We start from the raw sequence: 20695 nt of genomic DNA, 5'->3' as shown, positions 1-20695 counted from the left end.
CACTCTACCACTAGGCCAAAGTCCCAGCAAGGGCTAATTACTTTTGAGAGAGGATCTTGCCTTCTACTCAAGTAGGCACATCAACCACAACCTCCTTACTTTAGGCTTCCCATCATTGCTTGGGTCACAGATATATGCCACTGCTTCCAGCTTCCCTCTGTGGAGATGAAGTCTCTAGGACTTTTCTGCTTGGACTGGCCTAAACAATCCTCCTTATTGCTCACAACAAAATAGGTTGAGAAGGCAGGAACATACCACTGTTGCCAGCACGGGTTCTGCCTTGGCTAACCTCAAACCATAATTCCCTAATTTCAGCCTCCCAATAGCAAGGATTACAGGTGTAAACCACTAGTGACAGCTCAAATCTGGTTTTGTTTGTTTTTTAGGAAAGAATGAGTCAATTTCTAGGAAAACATTCTTATACCTGGCCACTTTCACAGTTCCATTCTTTGTACTGTTATAAAAAAAATAGTTGGAATAGGTGACATGAAACCCTTTCTCGCACACTTGTTCTTATGACTGATTTCAGGTTGGGCTAATGTCTAATCAATACCATAATTACAGTTCCAAGACTTCCTGGAGTCAGCAAGGGGAATTTGTGGCTCTATTGTAGAATAACTCATCTTACCTACAATTGTTTGTAGTTTGGAATATTGAGAAGTAGGTAAAAAGATGATCTGAACCACATTCTTGATTTTTGGAAATGTGTGTCTGAACACTTGGAGTTATTTTTCTTTTCATGAAAACTGTGTGTGTGTGTGTGCGCGTGTGCAAGTGGGGGAGGGGTGTGTGTGCACACACTTGCGCTCACGTGAACCCTGAGGCTAGAACTCAAGATCTGTGTATTATTCCTGAGCTATTCTTTTGCTCAAGGCTAGTATTCTACCACTTGAGCCACAGCTCCATTTCCAGCTGTTTTGATTGAAGATAAGAGTCTCATAGAGTTTCCTGGCTTGGGCTGGCTTTGAACCACAATGTTCAGATTTCAGCCTCCTGAGTAGCTAAGATTCCCAGTGTGAGCCACCAGTGCCTAGCACAAAAAATTATTTTAGAGGAAATATATCTGAAAATGGTGAAGTTAAAGATGTGGGATAAAGCTGAGAAAGCTATTGTCAGGCTCCTTAAACAGAATTGGCCATCTACTTTAGAAGTGAAATAAGACAAATCTCATTAACAGCTACTGTAATTCCTTCATTTCCCTGTGCATATATCCAGGATCCCCAAACCCTAGTGCAGACGACAGAGAAAGTAATTCTATTAAAAGAAACATTTATTCTTGATTTGCTATTAGAGTGGTTATTCCCATCACAGGATGTGTTATACTGAAGAAATTTTTAAACAGAAATTTGAGTTCCTTTATGAATGTTTTCCTTCTTGTAAATGCTGCAAAAGCACTTCTTTTCAAAGATGAATTAGCCTTCAAGGTGTTCAAAAATATGAGAGCATGTACAAATATCTGGCATGCTTGCTTGCAGGTAAAGCTTGGATAGGACTTTGGCATTTTGGAGGGTGCAGGGAGGAAGAAAGTTTCTGGACTCATAACTGTTCTCTGAAGGCTGTAATCTTTTGAGGAGGTCTGTTATTCTCATAGATCCATCCCACAGTTGAACAGTAACTCGGGCGAGGAGAGATAGCTTCTTGCTGTGAGTCCGAGGTAGAAGGTTGTTCTTTGTTGAGCTTTGTCCAGTCCTGCAATTCTTTCTCCTGACTCATCCCCATGTCCTGAGGTACCTGTCTACATGCCAGTTTCTTCTCCAATAGCTTTCCAAGAGTTTCCATTAGCTCATGGGCTTCAGGAGGCCCACAACTCATAAAGAGAGCTTTATCTTTCTCAGATCTTTCCTCTCCTGTGCTTTTCTTCCTAAAATGAATCCACTGAAAAAATTGCCTTATTTTTTTTCTGAAGTTGCTTTCAGAAGGATTCTCTGCTTTCCTTTCCTGATCATCGTGGCTCTTACTTGTTGCTGTGGATATCTCTAACCCCGAGTCCTCCCTTATAAATTCTTCTTTTTTGGATTCTGGTGAGATCAGTCTTCTCTCAGGTAGTGTGTAACATTTGCCCTGGAACTTGGCATGCTTACCAGTGTCCCATTGCTCTGTATTGCGCCTTATGCCATCCAGGTAAGTATGCAGTTCCTGGAAAGCTTCCACTTCCCCACTGGAGATACTGTTGTCATAAGACAACGATGATTCAGAAGTAAGGCTGCCTGAAGGAAAGGACATGTCACTGGAAGAAGACTCATCCTGGTTATGTGACCCAGTATTCAACTTAAACTTTAGTGTAGGATCTTTCAGAATTGATAGGCTTATTGGGTCATATTCAGTGGTCAAGGTAGTTTCCACTTTACTTAAATGTGTATTTGTCATTTGTGTACTTCCCAACTGGTTGGGTTTTGTAAAATGTTCTAGATTCTCATGCACCATATTTTGTTTTCGAAGCACTCCTCTTCTGTGGTGAGAATTCCCATCCTCTGATGTATGCTCATCTCCATTTTGTCTCCTACACTTTGGGCTGTATCTGTTGGCTAATACAGTTTTTTTCTCATTAACTCTGTCTATATCGGATGTTGGAAAATGTTCTGAGATTTCCCCCATGCTTTTGTCCTGAAGCATTTTTTCTGTGTGGCTAAAACTTACCCTTTCATCTCTTGGATTAGGCCCAGCCACATCTTGCTTTGTGAACTGCCCTGGACTGTATCTACTTTCTAATTCACTTTTATTCAGATTCACTTTTTCTACGGTATTGTGTGTACAGAGCAAAAAAGTCTGATCTACAAGCTCATGCTCAATATTAGAAGGTAATCGTGTCAGGAGCCCATGTCCTTTCTGATCTACATGTAAGTTGGCAGAGAGAGAATGACGCAAGATAGGGATTGAATTTGTTGTCCCTACCACATCTTCTTGAAAAGATGTAGCACTGCGTGCAAGGTGCCTGGAGGTTGAGAGGAAGTCAAATTGGGGAAGGGGCCATGTTTTTGCTTCTCTCAACATGTAGAATTTAATAGATTCAAGAACCTTGAGGGGAAGGCCCCACCTCTGACTCATCTGAAACCTTATAATATGGGCTTCTAGCATCTGTTGTGTTTTTTGATCAAGAAAGGGAAGTTCCAGTGTAGTAACAGAGCAGAAGCTTCTACTTAATAGTGGTAGCAAATTTGTTTTTTCCATATGTGTATGAGAACTCCCAGAATGAGGTACCATATTGTCACCAACCAGCCACGAACGACACACCATCAAAGGAATCTGACCTACACTGATCTGCCAAAATTTTCTGATCACGTGCAGCCTAAGAATGCTTCTTATTTGAAGCTCATTCAAATTACTCATTGGGAGCCTTAGTGATGTATTACCTGAACTATTCCTTGAATTATACACCCATTTATTTTGTCTCTCAGGTGCAGCTGTTGGACAGTTCAACACATAGTATTCTGAATCCATTGGTAAATTATTTAATGGGTATTTCCCTAAGATGTGTCCAAGATTCTGTGCTGTATCCCTTCTCAGCTGCGAGCTTGTAGCAACACTCTCATAGAAAGTTCCCAGTTGACTCACTTGACTCTTCCTTTGGTCATTGCAAATATGGCCGTGACACTCAAAGGGTTGCAAGGAAACAGGATTGCAATTGTGGTGAGCTATCTGTGTTGAATTGCATTGTGGTTCCATTAGTACCAAAGACCCTGGGCTGAGATAGGCCTGGAAGCACCAGGGTGGGATTAGCCTATTTGGCACATGGAGCTGCAGGTTCTGGGGTTCACAAAAATGGCCAGAAAAGGCAGACACTGGGACATAGGATTGTGGGGTTTGCCTCACAAATTTTACATTGGAAGCTAGAGGGCAAATAGATTCTTGACGATTTTGGACCTCAGGAACTGAACCCCATGAACTATCTTGATGTTTCTGTACCATGTGACATTCCAGGTATTGATTTCCATTTAAGGTGACAGGGTTATTCCTGTTCTGTGGACTGTGGGAAGGATTTCCACAGGGTGGAGAATACAGTGGTATCGTGAGAAGAGGAGGGTTCGCACAGGTATGGAAATGGGTCCGTGTAAAAGGTAGAGTCTGAGATTGTGTCATGGGTTGGGTATGCACATTGGCCAGAGGAAGAGGGATGGATTGAGGAAGTGGTGGTGGTCGTCTGCCCTGCATTTGGGCTACAGGATCTTTACAAATTTCATTGAATAAGATAAGATGAGGTTCTATTGAGCCACCTTCCCTAGACACCAAGAACGTAGCCACTATTGACTCACTGTGCAGAGATGGAAGACCCCAGAAAAGTTGACTGTCTTTCTGCTCTAAATTCTTCCCCATGGTCTTCATATATAGGAGCTGCTGATGAATTCCTAAATGCTCTGTTTTGCCTTTCATGTCCCAGTCAGTTTGGGGGGCTATGGTATCCTGCTCACCAACAAGAGAATGCATAGAGTACCATGAAGATGTCAATTGCTTTTCTGACCACTTTTGTTCAAAAACTGGTCTATCATCCTCCTTTCCTGCCTTTTCCAAAGTTTCAAAAATCGTTTTCTTCTTCTCTTGTCTCTTTAAAAGTTCCTGTATATTAAGGTCAAGAAAGGGAATATGTCTGTTCTCCACATGTGATGCATTAGTGTCTCTCCAGAAATAGGAATCCGGAGGATGGAAGGAAACATTTTCTTGCTGAAAATCACAGTGTGGCAATCTTGGGAGAAATGTGTTCTTGTTATGAGCCTGCCACCAAGAGAATTGAGAAATCTCCATGTTTTAATACTCTTTGCCTTTGATCGTTGGGACATAAAGAGGACATCAGCAGGACTACCTACCAGAAACAAAATGGCCTGTGGTTAGAGAATAGAATCTGTTCTCTTGAGTGTGATGTGTTGAAGGATGAAGATGCATGCAGTTAGCGAGGGAAACTTGGGATGAAGGAGAGGGCTAAGCTTTTGTGGTAGAGAGTTTGTTACCCAGTTGTGAGGATGAAAGAAATTCAACCGAACAGGAACGTGATCTGGTTAAGTGAGAGGATGGAAGGGCAAGTCGAGAAAGCTCAGGCAGAGAAGCTGGCATTAGGTCTGGAGGAGGGATTTCTGAGTAAGCAGAGTGCAGAGGAGGTGATGACTGAGTCACAGGAGTATGTGAAGAGCTGTGGGAGCCAAAGGCAACAAAGAGGGCACATAATTTAGGAATGCCTGTGAAAGCAAATGACTGGCCCCAGCAGTTGTTTTTATTACATACCTTATGAATGGGATTGGCATGGTGTTGAAAGGTGGTATTTCTACACTGGCCTGGAGGGCTGAAAGAGAGAAAACACAAAGCTGTAGCCAAATGGAAGACATGGGAGCCTAGCAGAGTAAAGCCTGAGACCTTCTTTACTTTCTCCCATGGTTTTCTATAATCTCTCTCCAGGAGCTTCCTTTTCCTAGACAAGTAGCACTGATAACCCTAGTATAACAGAACATATAAAATAAAGGGCATAGAAAAAAAAAGACCAATCACTTTTTCTGAACATAAAGAAGCTTCTTGCTGCTCTTCTTTTTTCCATGTATTTTTATTGTAATTAATTGAAGGGTTACATTATATTCACCAGATAGAAGGTGCATTACTTAATAAACATTGGTACCCTTTCTCATGTCTTGGTCTACTTCTGTATGGCAATTTCTCTGACCTAGACAACCAGGAGACTGATATTCATAATGAAAGTAGAGACATACAGGAGTCCATTTATGGGAATCCCATGTGATATTTAAATCAGAAAGCACCAAGAATCAGGGACAAGATAACTACAATTTTTTGTTTTGGTGTTTTTTTTTTGTGCTTGCTAGGCAGGAGCTCTATCACCTGAGTCATACCCATAGCCTTGGCTTTGTTTTATTTTTTGTTTGTTTGTTAAAATAGGGTTTTTTGTTTGGGCCTATGGTGGCCTAGTCAGTGATTATTGAATTTGTATTTCCCACACAGCTGGGATGACAGAAGAGTGCCACCACATTTATCTCTATTTTTTTTTTGAGATGGGATGTAAGTTTTGCCTAAGTAGTTGGCTTGACAGGCAGCTGCACTTGGTGAGGTTATGAGGAAAGTTCACATACTTATGTGGCTTCATTTATAAAGTACTGTGATACTCAGAATCACCACAGGAGGTTACCGCAGAGATGAGTCTGAGCATCCCAAAATAAAGCATGGAACACAGAAGTTGTGACTCCAAAGCAACCACTAAACTTTCCTTGCCAGGCTATGTGTTCCTCACTTGACCAGCACCCACTCTTCAGGCTCATCACTGCTTCATGCCTGTGGCTGGGCAGAATACAGACCGAGAAGTGTTGAGTTTGACTGCCCTTCCTCCTTACTTCTCCTCTACAGGCTTTATTTTCTGAAAGACACTGCTTAAAACTGATGTCTTCAGCTGAGCACTAGTGGCTTATGCATGTTATCTTAGCTACTCAGAAACTGAAATCTGAGGATTGTGGTTCAAAGCCATCTCAGTGATACTCTTCTTACCTTCAATGAAAGAAAACCGGAAGTGGTGCTGTGGCTCAATTTGGTAACAAAAAAGCTCAGGAACAGCACTCAAACCCTAAGGAAGTTCAAGCCTCACAACTGACAAAAAAAAACCCAAATATTCATATCCTCAGAGATGATCAACCTAGGATCTCATCGAAAGACAGGCAAGTCACCTTTGAGGTGCTAGGTCAAACAAGTGGCACCTTACCTTAAAATTTCCTACCTTTCTTTTCTTGGTTCTTCCCTGATGCTAAGAAGAAAAGAAACATAAAGAAGCTACTCTTAGGAAATATAGATATCCATTATCTAAAAATAATATTATTCCCAATTTTAAATAATAGTTTATTCCTTTCTTGATTAATTTTATAAGATGATCAGATTTTTCAATTTATTTTTTTTGAGAATCTAAAAGAAGGACTTGAGTTCATACTTGAAGTTTAGTCAGAAGTCTCTCCTCTCTAGATTTGCCCAACATGGAGGAAGGCTTGGTGAAAATGCTTGACATTAAGTGAAACATAGGATCAAGTGGTACAAAGAGTCCATTCCCCTTTAGAACACTTGTAATCTGTAACTAAGATAAGTCAGAATCATGGAACTGGTGCTTGGAATCCCGCATACCCAGATTAGTTGGCTGTGAACTGCAAATGTAAACATTATCCCTACCTGAATCTCTAGCCTTGCCTGATCTATTGCTCTAGAAGAATGATCTCCTGGTCTCTCCTAGCCTTCTTATCTCTGATATCTCTCTGGGCCAATCAAAAGTTATCTAGCAATGTGAGAAGGTGAATAGGAAGCTAAAGAATCATCCTGTGAGAAAAGAGTCAATTATGGCATTAAGGAGCTTTGGAAAACTGAATAAGCTAAAAAAAATTTTTTTAGTGCTATCAGAGAATGGAGCTCCCAAGTAAAACCACCTCCCACCTCTTCACAGAAAGCATAATCAAGGCAAAATCCAATGGAATCGTAAACTGGAAAGAACATTTAAGTGGACAATTTGATGAATTGCCAAAGAATGTTTGTGAACTATCATTAGAGTGAGGCTGCTCCATAGGTTTTAATCTTACACAGTTTCCTACATTTTATTTCGTGCAAGATTCCCCGTCAGGCTCTCATAGTGAAGATCCATGGGAAAACCTTCATATTTCCATCAGGAAGAGAGAAAAGGAACCATTTTCAAACAGACCCCAATTATTCTCTTTAACAGGAGCCTTCTTAGTAGAAGACATCAACACTAGGTGCTATGTCATATGGGAGAAGGAAAGTTGCCTATCTCCAGCCTCTTCTACCCACCCTGTGTTACCCTAAGATTCAGAAAAACAAACCTAAAGTCACGAATGAACCCCACAGCCCAGGGACTCATACCTACTAGAAATAGGAGATTTAAACCCAACATGAGCTGTGTCATGAATGCTCTACTTAAGGAAGTAACCTTATGAAAAACTAAAGCACCAGAGACAAAACCTGGGTACTAGAAGATATTTGAAACTCTGATGGTTATAACTATAGAAAACATTAAACACAGCCCAGTTCCTAGGAACTTAACATAAATTCTACCACTAGTAGTTCCTATTAGTGAACATCATTAATGGCTTTCAAAAAATCAAAACAACAACAGAAAACTCACAAAGTGCCCAAAGCTATTTCCTGGGATCCTACAAAATAGAATGATCACATGTTTTATCACTGAAACCAAGACCTCTCTGGGAGTGAAAAAGACCATTGCTAGGTGCCAGGGTCTTACAGCCATAATCCTAACTTACTCAGGATGCTGAGATCTGAGGTTTTTGGTTTGAAGGCAGCTACAGGTGGAAAATCAATGAGACTCTTATATCCAATTAACCATCAAAAAAGCTCAAATGGTAGAGTGCAAGCCTTGAGCAACAAAGCTAAGGGACAGACAGTTCCCAAGCCCCAAGTTCAAGCCTTAGTACCGTATCATTTTGAGCCACAGTGCCATTTAAAATATTCTTGTGATTAATTGGAGATAAACATCTCACAGACTTTCCTGCCTAGACTTTGAACAGTGATCCTCTGATCTTAGCCTTCTGAGTAGCTAGGACTATAGGTGTGAGTCACTAGTGCCTGGCAGGAATTATTTTAAAAACACTGAATACATATAAATAGAGAGTAAGGCTGTAAGAGTGGTCACCACGGTATGGGAAAAGGAAATGGGAAGATAAATAGGAAAGAATACTCAGCATCATGTTATATACCCTAAAAATACACAGTTAGAACTTCTAGAAAAAGGGATCCAAATAAAATTAAACAAAATTCCTGTTTAAGATAACGTAAAGGAGAAAAAAAGGGAAAATAAAAAGGAAGATTGGGTATAATGAATATTAAAGTTGAAGATATGAGATAATACTCTTAACATATAAATCCTATAGATATTTGCCATGAAATATTGCCATGAATCAAAAGAAAACAGGCTGAGTGTGGTGGCTCATGCTTGTAATCCTAGCTACTCAGGAGGCTCAGATCTGAGGACCAAGATTCAAAGCCAGTCCAGGCACAAAAGACCTAAGACTCTTTTCTCCAGTTAACCTCTTGACAATGGGAAGTGGGGCTTGGATCAAGGGTAGGGTGGTAAGCCTTGAGCTGAAGAGCTCAGGGACAGCACCCAGGCCCAGTTCAAGCCCCATGACCCACAAAGAAAAAAAGGAAAGGAAACAGAAATAGTATTAATTTCAAGCAAAGCATAAGAAAAGTTACCAGTGATAAAAGAAGTATCAAATAATAATGAAGGGTTCAATTTTCCAACAACATAAGGAAAACATTGTGTATATATCTAATAACAGATTGTCAAAATGTATGACAAACTGTTAGAAATAGGAAAGGAAATAGATGAACCTACTGATATTGTTAACAGCTTCAACAAACTTTATAACAGAAATTGAAGCTTGGTTGTGCTGCAAATCATCAGGACATAGTCTGAAACAACACATTCAATCACTTGGATATCATTAATATTATCAAATAATCTCCCCAAGCTGAACAGAATACATAATCATTTCCCCATGCTCAAGTGGTACATCCTCCAGGATATAACACATTTTGGGAAATAAGCTATGCCTTAATAAATAAAAAAGAACAGTAGCCATATGAAATATGCTTTTAGGCCAAAAGCTGTTAAAATAGAAATCAGTAAAGGAAAGGTAGTTAGAAAAATCCCAAAATGATCTGAGATTAAACAAAGCATTAACTCATTGATCAAATTTTTTGAGAGGTTTAAAATATGTAAAAGTAAATAAAATGAAAATGCAACTTAGAAAAATGTGTTGGATGCGGCAAAGGTAGTGTTTAAAGGGAAGTTTATCACATTAAATCCATGTATTACACTCGGAGCAGCTCTAGTTTTATTACCTGTTTGATATCTCTCTGTTTCTAGGCTATTGGGAAATACAAATTCCTCTTCTGTTAGCACAGAGAGAGAAGGAGAAACCCAGACAGGAAGTCGGAGATAGGAATACTCAAGAAGTCAAGTTGAAGTTCAGTTATGCTGTGGTATGGCTTCGAGGTCAAAGAAGAAGATCCACATCAGAATCCAGGCACTGAGTACACATTCTAAATTACACACAGTTCCACGCCACATCACAGAGCCTGAGCAGAAAGCAAAGATTCTTAAGGCTGGTGGTGGAGAAAACAACATAAGGGAATTGAACCTACAGCTTCCCTCCATCACCCAGATATGCTAATCTGTTCATCCCTCTTGTGTCCTATAGATCCCTTCACTACACCCTTTCAATAGAGTGTGTTTACCTCAATATTTTAATCATTCTACCTACTACCTAGATATTATAAGAGATCCTTTCATTGCATTGTGATCTCCCTTTGGATAACATGTAATCTTTGAAAGCTTTGCATGCTCAGGGACTTACAAGTTCTATTCTGCTCTCACCTACAGCTCCTCAAATACACAATGCTTTTTACCTGCACAAAAACAGAAACCTTGAACACAAAACCCCTTGAGATTTCTCAAAAGGTTCAGTGATAATGCTAAAAGCCTGTAGAGAGCACAGTACTTTACACCAATGAACAGAATCCAAAAAAGCATAAAAGGGAGACGACACAACAAACATTTTCAACATGTTTTCAATCATTCTTTCTCTCTCCAACCCTGCTTCCTCCTCATTCTGCCTTCCCTCTCCCATAGTTTTGCATCAGTTGTACAGAGCAATTGTACATGTCCAAAGCCCACACAACCAGATCCATCCTGATGTGAGGGGTAGGCTTCACCTTAGCATCATGGGTCTTCTAATTAGGCTGATTGAACTTCATTTGGCAAGGCCCTTTGCTTTAAACCACATTTATGGTTACTTTATGAGCTTTTTCCTCCATCTACTTTGTAACTTTTCACCAAAATTTCCATTGGTTCATATAGAGAGAGAGATGTTATTTTGGTGGCTATTGTATAGTATATCTATTATCCTTTCATAATATTAGTTCACTTAACCCTTAAAACTCTTAAAACTTATGTATTTACAGCCAGGCTCTGATAGTTCAAACCTGCAATCCTCACTATATGGGATACTGAGGACCAGAGGATTGCAGTTCAAAGCTAGCTAGAGCAGAATCCCAAGTTAGAAGGGACGCTGAGATTGGGAGGACTGCAGTGGCAGGACAGCACAGTCAGGAAAATCCGTGAGGTTCTTCCTCCATGGCGGAAACTGGACCGTGGCACATTCCTGTGATCCACGATGGAGGCAGATTGTGGCTCAGATGCATACCTAGACAGGAACAAAACCAAACCAAACGAAACAGTGAAAAACAGAGTTGTAAGCAGTATTGCACCTGAGGCCCCCAAATTCCAGCTCCAGTACCACCAAAAATAGATCTTTTAGCTTCAGAAGTTTATAAACTGGTTAAGCCCTGTGTTGTTCCCTCATAGTATTGTTTAGCCATCAGGTTTGATGAATCCACCTTCACCCCAGACACCCAATCCTTGCTTTTTCTTACAATGAAAGCTTACCAGAAATACTAGACTGTTCTTTGTCCTGTCCTGCATGCGTAGCTTCTCCATTGTCTTGTCAAGCCGACTTCCTCCCATCTGCCTTCCCTTGACTAGAGGAGGTCTGTTCAGAAATACCTCTTATATAGCCTTGCATTCCTGGTGTTGCTTTGTTGTTGTTTGTAACAAGCAAACTCACAAACACAAAAATATCCTTTAATATATGACCAGGAGAAACCTCATCACAAAAGTGAACGTATCTGATTTTGTTACCTGGTATAGTATGTATATATGTTTGTTTGTTTATTTCAAATAAGGAAGGGAAGGAGGAAACAAGATGATTGGGAGGGAGTGGGGGGGAGGGAAACAGGGCCAAATATGAAAAGGGGTATCCATGTGTGAGAAGTAATGCACCTACTACCTGACGAATTACAACTGTAATCCCTCTATACATTACCCCAACAATAAAATTTAAAAAAACGAAAAGTAAACCTGGGGGAGGGGTCATAAAACTGAAACAATAGGTATATTCCTCAAAAGAGATCAGGTCATAAAAAAGTACTATTCCAGATTAAAAGAGACTGATGTCACACAGCTAAACACAATAGGAAATTACAGACTGCCCTTGTAATGGAGATGTTAAAAAAATAAAAAGAAAAGAAAAGAGGAAACAGCTGGGTGCAGTAACTCATGCCTATAATCCCAGCTACTCCAGGAGGCTGAGATCTGAGCATCATGATTGCAAGCCAGATGGGCAGAGAAGCCTCCATAAGACTCTTATTCTCCAATTAACCTCTTATCTCTAAAAAACAGAAGTGGCACTGTGACTCAAGTGGTAGAGCATTTGCCTTGAACACAAAGAGGCTCACAGATAGCACCCAGTCCCTGAGTTCAAGCCCCACAACTGGAAAAGAAAAGAAAAGCACAAATACATACTACATATACAATAAGGATGAATGATTTAAAATTTTATAACTACTTAAAGATAATAAAAATTGTAACTGTGTTAATGTTACTGAAAGATAATCAAGTATTAAGTGTTAAATTTAGTATTATTTTAATAGATGAAATATAACCATTCATACGTATGAAATTTCTCCTCAAGTATATAAATTTATTTTTGTATATATGTTCTTGCCTACATATATGTGTGTACAAAGATACACATATATACATGTAAACAAATAACATGTCATATACACATATGTATATAAATATACATGAGGGAAGAGAGAAAAACCAGCAAATGGGTTAAACATTAGCAAGAAGTAAATCCAGTTAAATTATACATTGTTATTTACGATCAATTTAACTTTTTTCAAGTTTGTTTTAAATACATTTTTTTCTTGATAATAGGATTTGATCTGAGGGCCTTTTACTATGTGGATGCTCTGCCACTGAGCCACACTCTTCACTTTAAACTACCTTCCTTTTGTTGGTCGTGAACATTAAACTCTGGGCCTGGGTGCTTTTGCTCAAAGCTAGCACTCAACCACTTGTGCCACAAGATCACTTCTGGCTTTTTCTGTGATTAACTGAAAATAAGAGTCTCACAAATTTTTCTGCCCGAGCTGGTTTCAAACCACGATCTTCAGATCTCAGCCTCCTCAGTAGCTAGTATTGCAGATGTGAGCCACTGGTGCCCAGCTTTAAACAACTATATTTTTAACTTGACCATTGACTACATTATACTGAGCCTGGCATAACTTTTAAAATTTTTGGCTTTGGTTCCCACAACTTCCTCACACCACAGGTACACCCAACACCATTTTCGAAATGGTTGTCTCAACTCTGTTCCAAGGAAAATCTTGATTCCTTGAAACCAAAATTTCAAGGAATCACATCCAAAATATGTAACAATTGGGTTTTTTCTTCCTTCCTTTTTTTCTTTTTTCTTTCTTTCCTTTCTTTCTTTCTTTTCTTCTTTCTTTCTTTTCCTTCCTTCCTTCCTTCCTTCCTTCCTTTTCTTCTTCTTCTTATTCCTCTTCTTCTTCTTCTTCTTCTTCTTCTTCTTCTTCTTCTTCTTCTTCTTCTTCTTCTTCTTCCTCTTCTTCTTCTTCCTCCTCCTCCTCTTCTTCTTCTTCTTCTTCTTCTTCTTCTTCTTCTTCTTCTTCTTCTTCTTCTTCTTCTCCTTCTCCTTCTCCTCCTCCTCCTCCTCCTCCTCCTCCTCCTCCTCCTCCTCCTCCTCCTCCTCCTGTCCTTCCTTCCTTCCTTCCTTCCTTCCTTCCTTCCTTCCTTCCTTCCTTCCTTCCTTCCTTCCTTCCTGCCTTCCTTCCTTCTTTCCTTTCGTTCTTTCTATTTTGCCAGTCCTGAGGGTTGACCTCAAGGCCTGGGCACTGTCCTTGGAATTTCTCAAGGGTAACACTCTACTGCTTGAGCCACAGCATCACTTCTGGCTTTTTCTATGTATGGGGTACTGGGGAATCAACCCAGGGCTTCGTGCATGCTAGGCAAGCACTCTACCACTAGGCCACATTCCCAGCCCCAGGTCTCTTTCTTATTGGTTCCTACTGAATCATCTGTCTTCAGGGATTCATGGTAGAATCTAGCTTGAAGGTGCTTTTCTGTTTTGCTAAGTCATTACCTCTCCTCCAGATTTCAAAAATATATTGAGCTCTTCTGTAATAGCCTCTCCTATTCCTGACATTCACTTAAAAAAAAGATTTTATTAATACTGATTTTTTACATCAAATTTCAAATGTCAAGTTTAACAAACAATATTCAAGAAGGGAATCTCTATATGCAATCACAGGCACATAAATTTAGGAACAAAATTAAAGTTAAGCTGAAACTGCGTCATAGATATGCATTGCTCTATACAATATAACATAATGTCTTTAGAATATATATCCCACCATAGATTTATATGTCCATATAGTTATATTCATATCTCAAAGGCCAAAAGTATTGAGTCATCACTCTTGTACTATTTGAATCTAAGATCCACATATCAGGAGACAGTATGACTTTTGTTCCTTTGGTCTTGATTTATCTCGCTCAACATGATTCACTCTAATTTCATCCACCTCACCGTGAATGCCATTATTTTATCTTATCTGGTGGTTATATAGAATTCCATTGTATATATACATACCACAATTTTTGTATCCATTCATCTCTAGTAGGGCATCTGGGTTGTTTCCATCTCTTGGGTATTGTGACTAGTGCAGCTATGATCATGGCTGAGCAGATGTCCTTATCATATCCTGGGTTATGATGCTTAGAGTAGATATCCAGGAGTGGTATGGCTGGATTGTAGGAAAGGTCTATATTTAGTTTGTTGAGGAACCTCCAAACTGCCTTCCAGAGTGGCTGAATTTGTTTCCATTCCCACCAGCAGTGCAGTAGGGTTCCTCTTTCTCCACATCCCCACCAGCATTTGTTGCTGTCTGAGTTCAGAATATTGGTTATGCTGATTGGGGTAAGATGGTATCTTAGGGTTGTTTTTATTTTCATTTCCTTTGTGTCCATGGATGATGAGCATTTTCTCATATGTTTCTTTGCTATCTTAACCTCTTCTTTTGATAAGTCTCTGTTTAGATCCCTTTCCCACTTTGTGACTGGTTTATTGGCTTTGGGGGAATTAGTTCCTTGAATTCCCTTTAGATATTGAGTATTAGGCATTTGTCTGATGTATTATTGGTAAATATCTTTCGCCAGTTGGTTGGCTATCTTTCTGTTTTAGTAGCTATGTTTTCATCTGTGCAGAAACTTTTTATTTTTAGGTAGTTCCACTTGTCAAATCTCTCCACTCTGTTGTGATCTGGGACTCTGTTCAGGAAGGCTTTGCCTGTGCCTATGTGTTCCAATGTCTCTCCTACTCTATCATGTAACGCTTTCAGAGTTTCAGGTCTGATATTGAGATCTTTGATCCATTTTGAGTTAACATTTATGCATGGCAACAGGCTGAGATCAATTTCAGTTTTCTGAATGTGGCTACCCAGTTTTGCCAGCACCAATAATTGAATAGGCTGTGTTTGTTCCACGGTAGATCTCTAGCTCCTTTGTCAAATATAAGATGACTATAGGTATGTGGTTTTATTTCTGGATCTTCTGTTCCATTGATCTTCTGGTCTATGTTGTTTTTGTTATTTGGCTCTATAGTAGAGTTTGAAGTCTGGTATTACAGTACCACCTGCATTACTCTTTTTGCCTAGAATTGCTTTGGCTATTCTAGGTCTTTTGTTGCTCCATATGAACCTTTGGATTGTATCTTCTATTTCAGTAAAGAATTGTCTTTGGGATTTTGATGGGGATTGCACTGAATTTGTATATCAATTTTGGCAATATGGCCATTTTCACTATATTGGTTCTTCCTATCCATGAGCGTGGGATGTTGTTCCATGTCCTCTTCGATTTCTTTCATTAGGCTTTTATAGTTTTCATGAAATAATTCCTTTACATCGTTGGCTAAGTTAATCTCTAAACATTTTACTCTTTTGCAAAAGGGATCATTTTCTTGATTTTTCCCACTGTTTGTGTATTTTTGGCGTATAGAAAGGCTACTGACTTTTGCAGGTTGATTTTGTATCCTGCCATTTTGCTAAAGTGATTTATTAGTTCTAGGAGTTTAGGAGTGGAGTTTATTGGGTTGTTCAGATATAGGATCATGTCATCTGCAAGTAGGGATAGTTTGATTTCTTCTTTCCCTATGTGGATCCCTTTGATGTCCTTCTCTTGTCTTATTTCTATAGCTAAGGGTTCCAGCACTATATTGAAGAGAAGTGGAGGAAGTGGGCATCCCTGTCTAGTTCCTGATTTTAAAGTAAATGATTCTAGTCTTTCTCCATTTAATATGATACTGGCTGTAGTTTGTCATATATGGCTTTAATTATTTTAAGGAATGTACCTGCTATTCCTATTTTTTCTAGTGCTTTCAAGATGAATGGATGTTGTATTTTGTCAAATGCCTTCTCGGTGTCCAGAGAAATTATCATATGATTCTTAACCTTAGCTCTATTGATATGATGTATTATATTAGTTGATTTGCAAATGTTAAACCAACCTTGCATCTGTGGGATGAAGCCTACTTGATCGTGGTGTATAATTTTTGAAATTTGTCTCTGGATTCTGTTGGTTAGTATTTTATTGAGGAGCTTTGTGTCTATGTTCATCAGAGAGATTGGTCTGTAGTTCTCTTTTTGGAGGGAGGGGTCTTTCCCTGGTTTGGAGATGAATGTGATTTTGGCTTCATAGAATGATTTTGGGATGGCTTCCTCTGCTTCTAGCTGTCGTTCACTTTTTAAGCACTTCTACTTTTTATATCATTTAAGTTGTATTGAAATGTACCATAACACATACCATACCACCCACCTAGGTCATGTATAATTTTTATGCTGTACAAACATACCAGAGTCAAATTCAAAGTATTTTCATGACTTTAAAAGGGGACTCTGTGACCTTGAGATTTTATTCACACTTATCCCTCCTCATCTCTCATCGACCATTAGTCTTTCTGTCTCTGTAAATGTAATGTTCATTTTCTGGGTGTAATGGAATCATATATAGTCAATTGCACGTGACTTCCTTTCGTTAACAGTGTTTTCAAAGTTCATCCATATTGTGGCATGTATCAATATTTTATTCCTTTTTATTACTAAAAGCTATTTTCTGCTCTAATAAACATTTTGTTCATCTATTCTTTAGTTGGATAAGTGAGCTGTTTCTGGTCTGGGCTGTGATGCAGCTATAAACATTTACATACAAGTTTCTGTGTGAACTTAGGCATTTTTCTCAGGCATAGAAATAGAAATGGAATTGCTGTGTGATATGGCCATGCTATGCTTAACATGTGAGGAAATGGCAAAATGATTTTTAAAACAGCTGGATCATTTTACATTTTTACTGGCTGTGAGAGATACTTCCAATTTCTCCAGGATTTTAGCCTTTATCTACTCATTTTTGTTAATCCTGGTGTGAACTATCTCACCATGAAAGTTATTTGCACAAGGTAATGATTTGTGGAATAAAAGATTGCGAATAGTGCTTTTGCCCCTCATGCCAGAAGTTGCATCACCACAGGTAGACTTAAAAAATATATATATATATCCAGCTAAAGTGTCACATAGGTTTATGATTCTATTATACAAATGACAGAGAAAAATTCCCTCCCTGAAAGTAATTCGTTCTTTTCCCCAATATACATGCACAGAGCTGGGAGAGGGCAGAGCCTGAGAGCTGACCATAACTTCATGATTCCAGTAGATTTTCAACATGTGTATTTTTTCAGACAAAAGATATAAAGGGAATTAATAAAGCCTATCTGAAGATAACATTTAGAAATGTTGATTACATATAAAACCTTTAGGATAAAGGAAACAAGTATAAGAGCATAGCATATGAAATAGTAGAAAAATAATAAAGTTAATTTAATCTAGAATTGAAAATTTTGACTAATATTGGAAATAGAAAAAATGAGATAACGGGGAAGAATGTCAAACTATATCACCACAGAAAACAGATTATTCTGTTTTTCTTTTGGCGATATGTCTAAAATTAAGGCATAAACTGACTTCCATAGAAATAAAGGACCCTAAAAACCAACAATAGGGGAATTGATTCTAAAATGAATATTGAGGTCCTCCAAAATGTCCCCACTTCCTCTTCTGAGGAGGAGCATGTTCATATAATCTGCACGTTTTTGGAGTCCTAGGAGTCAGAATGGTAGGGTCAATGGCAAAACTCCGGAGATAAAGATATATTGAGAGGAAATAGCAGAAATCTTTTACTTTGACACACCCATAATTAGGAGGAAAAAATCATCCATAGATGACTTGCCAGAAATCTTTACAAGAAGGTCAAAGAATGCTTCTGAATCTTAGCATGTGACATATGACACATTCTTCAGCAATACTCGCTCCATTCCCATACTCTTCCCCCTCCCAGCTCTGCGCACATTTATTGAGGGAAAGAATGAATTATTTTCAGGGAGGAAACTTGTCTGCCAAACACCACAGAATAGAATCAAAACCTTATGTGACAATCTAGCTGTGGTGATGTAACTTCCATCATGAGGGGCAAAAGCCAGGAAGGTGAGCTCAGGAGCGAGTATATAGCAGGCAGCCAGATGGAGAGACTGGGTAGACTGGGGTACAGGTGGACTGGGCAGATGGAGGCAAGAATGAACAAGCAGTGAAAAAGCCAGTGAGTGTGACCAGGTCCTGAGGGCAGCTGAGATACCTCAGGTTCCTCTGGTCCTCTTCCCTAGAGCCTCTGGTCTCTAGCAGAGTGTCCAGCTGGGCCATGGCCTCATCACTGAAGGTAGATCAGGAAGTGAAGCCCAAGGATGATTCTTTCAGAGTTTATCACAAGCCAGGTGGAAGACGTGGTGACAACTTTTCACAAAGTATTCAAACCTTAAAGAACCAATCCTAGACATCCATGACCAAACTCCTCTACTTAGACCTGATTCTCCCTGTTCCTGACCCCATTCTTCTCACCAATATCCACGATGGTTTGGATAGTCTCACTTATAGGAAGTGAAGTTCAGACAGATGTGAAGAGATATTCTAAGATATTTGTGATGTTCAATGGGATGTGAAAAGGCAACCAGCAGCTGGTGGACATTCTTGAGAAAATGAAACCTGAGATCTGGCTGCTTCCCCAGAAATGTAACGCAGTCTAAATGTGTGTCCAGCTCTTGAGTCTCAGGATGGACAATGAGAACTACTTTGGGATATCTATTGAAGAAGAGACAAGTTGCAAAGCTAAAATCGATTGGGAATGAAGCTCCATTTCTGGGCCAGATTTCTAAACTGTAAGAGCCAAATTGTTTTCTAAAATAGCTAAACATGCCCATGTGGAGAACTATCGCTACACTGTGGCAGAGACTGATGAGAAAAAAATGTCATCAGCCTTCAGTTTATCATATACAGAGCTGAGAAATCAGTATATAACTCTATAGGACATGATCCCCCAAAATATCAAGAGGATAAAATGACCCAGAAGCAATAACAAAGTTATATTGTACCAAGTCCAGGGCCAGGGGACTCTGTGATTCTCCGTTCAAGACCAATATTGCCTTGGTTTGTGTATTACTATTGTGATGGGAACACTGGAAATAAAACCAGAGTTTAATGGAAGTCTTATCTAGTTCTGTGATGTGTGTTCTGTCTTCTCTTTCCCTAGTGCCTCACACCCAGCCTGCCATAATTTCTGGAGAAATTAGAAAAATCTGCACACAGATGTTTCTGTGTGCAGAATTTTTAGTATGAGAATACTTTTTTCTCTCCTCCTTTGTCTTAAGCTTTGTGTTTTCTTCCTTTTGATGATTGGTTTTTTTTAAAAGTTGAGGAGCTAGGATGGCGGGGGAGCTAGGATGGCAGGGGTGGGAAAGACTATCTTACTTCTTGTGAGGCCGTTTCTTGTTTCTGTCCTTCCTGCCACAATTTCCCTGTTGACTTAGGGTTTCCAATCTATTTTAATCCCCCCTTGAACCTGATCTAACAAGGAACATGGAGGTCCTTCAGCTGTGTCCCTAGTTCGTTCTATAACTGGATTTTTCTCATTCATATGTATCTACATGTACATACTCATACAGATATGAGTATATATCTTCCTACTCCATTACCTAACCTATCCTCTTTCCTCACCACCATTTTCTTGCCCCAGTTCCTGTCAGAGATACAACTTTTGGCAGGTGATAGTTATCTTAGTTTTCAGTTACCCAGGCAAAAGTTCTGGTCCCATCCTTCTTCCTGATATTGTAGCCACTTGGTGCCCAGGATAAGTTGGAAAAGAACCAATAGCTGAGAAGCAGAGGGCTGGGGAAGACCTTTTCCTCCTAGTCAAGGTCTTTTTGCCTTCTTCCAGGTCAGGTGAACAGAGGCGGGAGATGTTAGCCTGTGTGAGGTCCAGATGCTGCTGCCCCCATTGTGCTTTCCTTTGGAAATATTTTTGTGCTTCCAAGAAAAGCAATCAGTATATATGTATATGTATGTACACTTATCGATGTGTCCATGTTTATGGTTAAAAAACTATAGGTCAAAACGGTTGGAAAGTTGAATCCTCTTGAATCTTCCAGAGATAGCACTGTTGCAGCTTTTATGTTAACCCTTCAGCTTTTTTATTTTTTCATGAGACTTGCTATCTGTGGTCAGCCTGCCAGTGGCTCAGTGTCTACTTATGACTTTCACTCATTTTTGCCTTCAATCCTATTTCCACCCAGGCTGCATCATTTTTCCTCCCAATATTCCATAGAAAAGGAATCTGGAGGCTTTCTTCCCAAGAGTATGCAAACCAATTGCACTTTAGTTTGGCGGAAGCCCTGCCTAT

At 39.4% G+C, this 20695-nt stretch overlaps 1 protein-coding gene and 1 pseudogene across 1 annotated transcript; one reads left to right on the top strand and one right to left on the bottom strand.

The window, feature by feature from the left end:
- Positions 1 to 1536: 1536 nt before the first annotated feature.
- Positions 1537 to 18666, bottom strand: LOC150064846 (spermatogenesis-associated protein 31D1-like). Its single transcript, XM_090329272.1, has 4 exons — positions 18602 to 18666; positions 5212 to 5269; positions 1959 to 4398; positions 1537 to 1790 (listed from the first exon to the last, which is right to left on the bottom strand). Exons 1-4 carry the CDS (start codon positions 18664 to 18666, stop codon positions 1537 to 1539), a joined length of 2817 nt encoding a protein of 938 aa, XP_090185398.1.
- On the top strand, positions 18665 to 19418 carry LOC150064845 (proteasome activator complex subunit 3 pseudogene; annotated as a pseudogene).
- The last annotated feature ends 1277 nt before the right edge of the window (positions 19419 to 20695 follow it).

Source organism: Megascapheus bottae, chromosome 3 (assembly GCF_031878675.1).
Source record: "Megascapheus bottae isolate mThoBot1 chromosome 3, mThoBot2.hap1, whole genome shotgun sequence".
Classification (NCBI taxonomy): Eukaryota; Metazoa; Chordata; class Mammalia; order Rodentia; family Geomyidae; genus Megascapheus; species Megascapheus bottae.
The sequence above is the reverse complement of the archived record's forward strand: the minus strand, read 5'-3'. Positions and strand labels throughout refer to the sequence as shown.

Bases quoted from the DNA above. Each gene is read 5' to 3' on its own strand.
- LOC150064846 (XM_090329272.1), bottom strand. From the start codon at position 18,666: ATGGCCCAGCTGGACACTCTGCTAGAGACCAGAGGCTCTAGGGAAGAG. The intron at 5,270-18,601 runs GTATCTCAGCTG...TCTCTCTTTCAG, and splicing joins GAGGACCAGAGGAACCTGAG to CCCTCCAGGCCAGTGTAGAA. The intron at 1,791-1,958 runs GTAAGAGCCACG...GGCCTCCTGAAG, and splicing joins AGAGATATCCACAGCAACAA to CCCATGAGCTAATGGAAACT.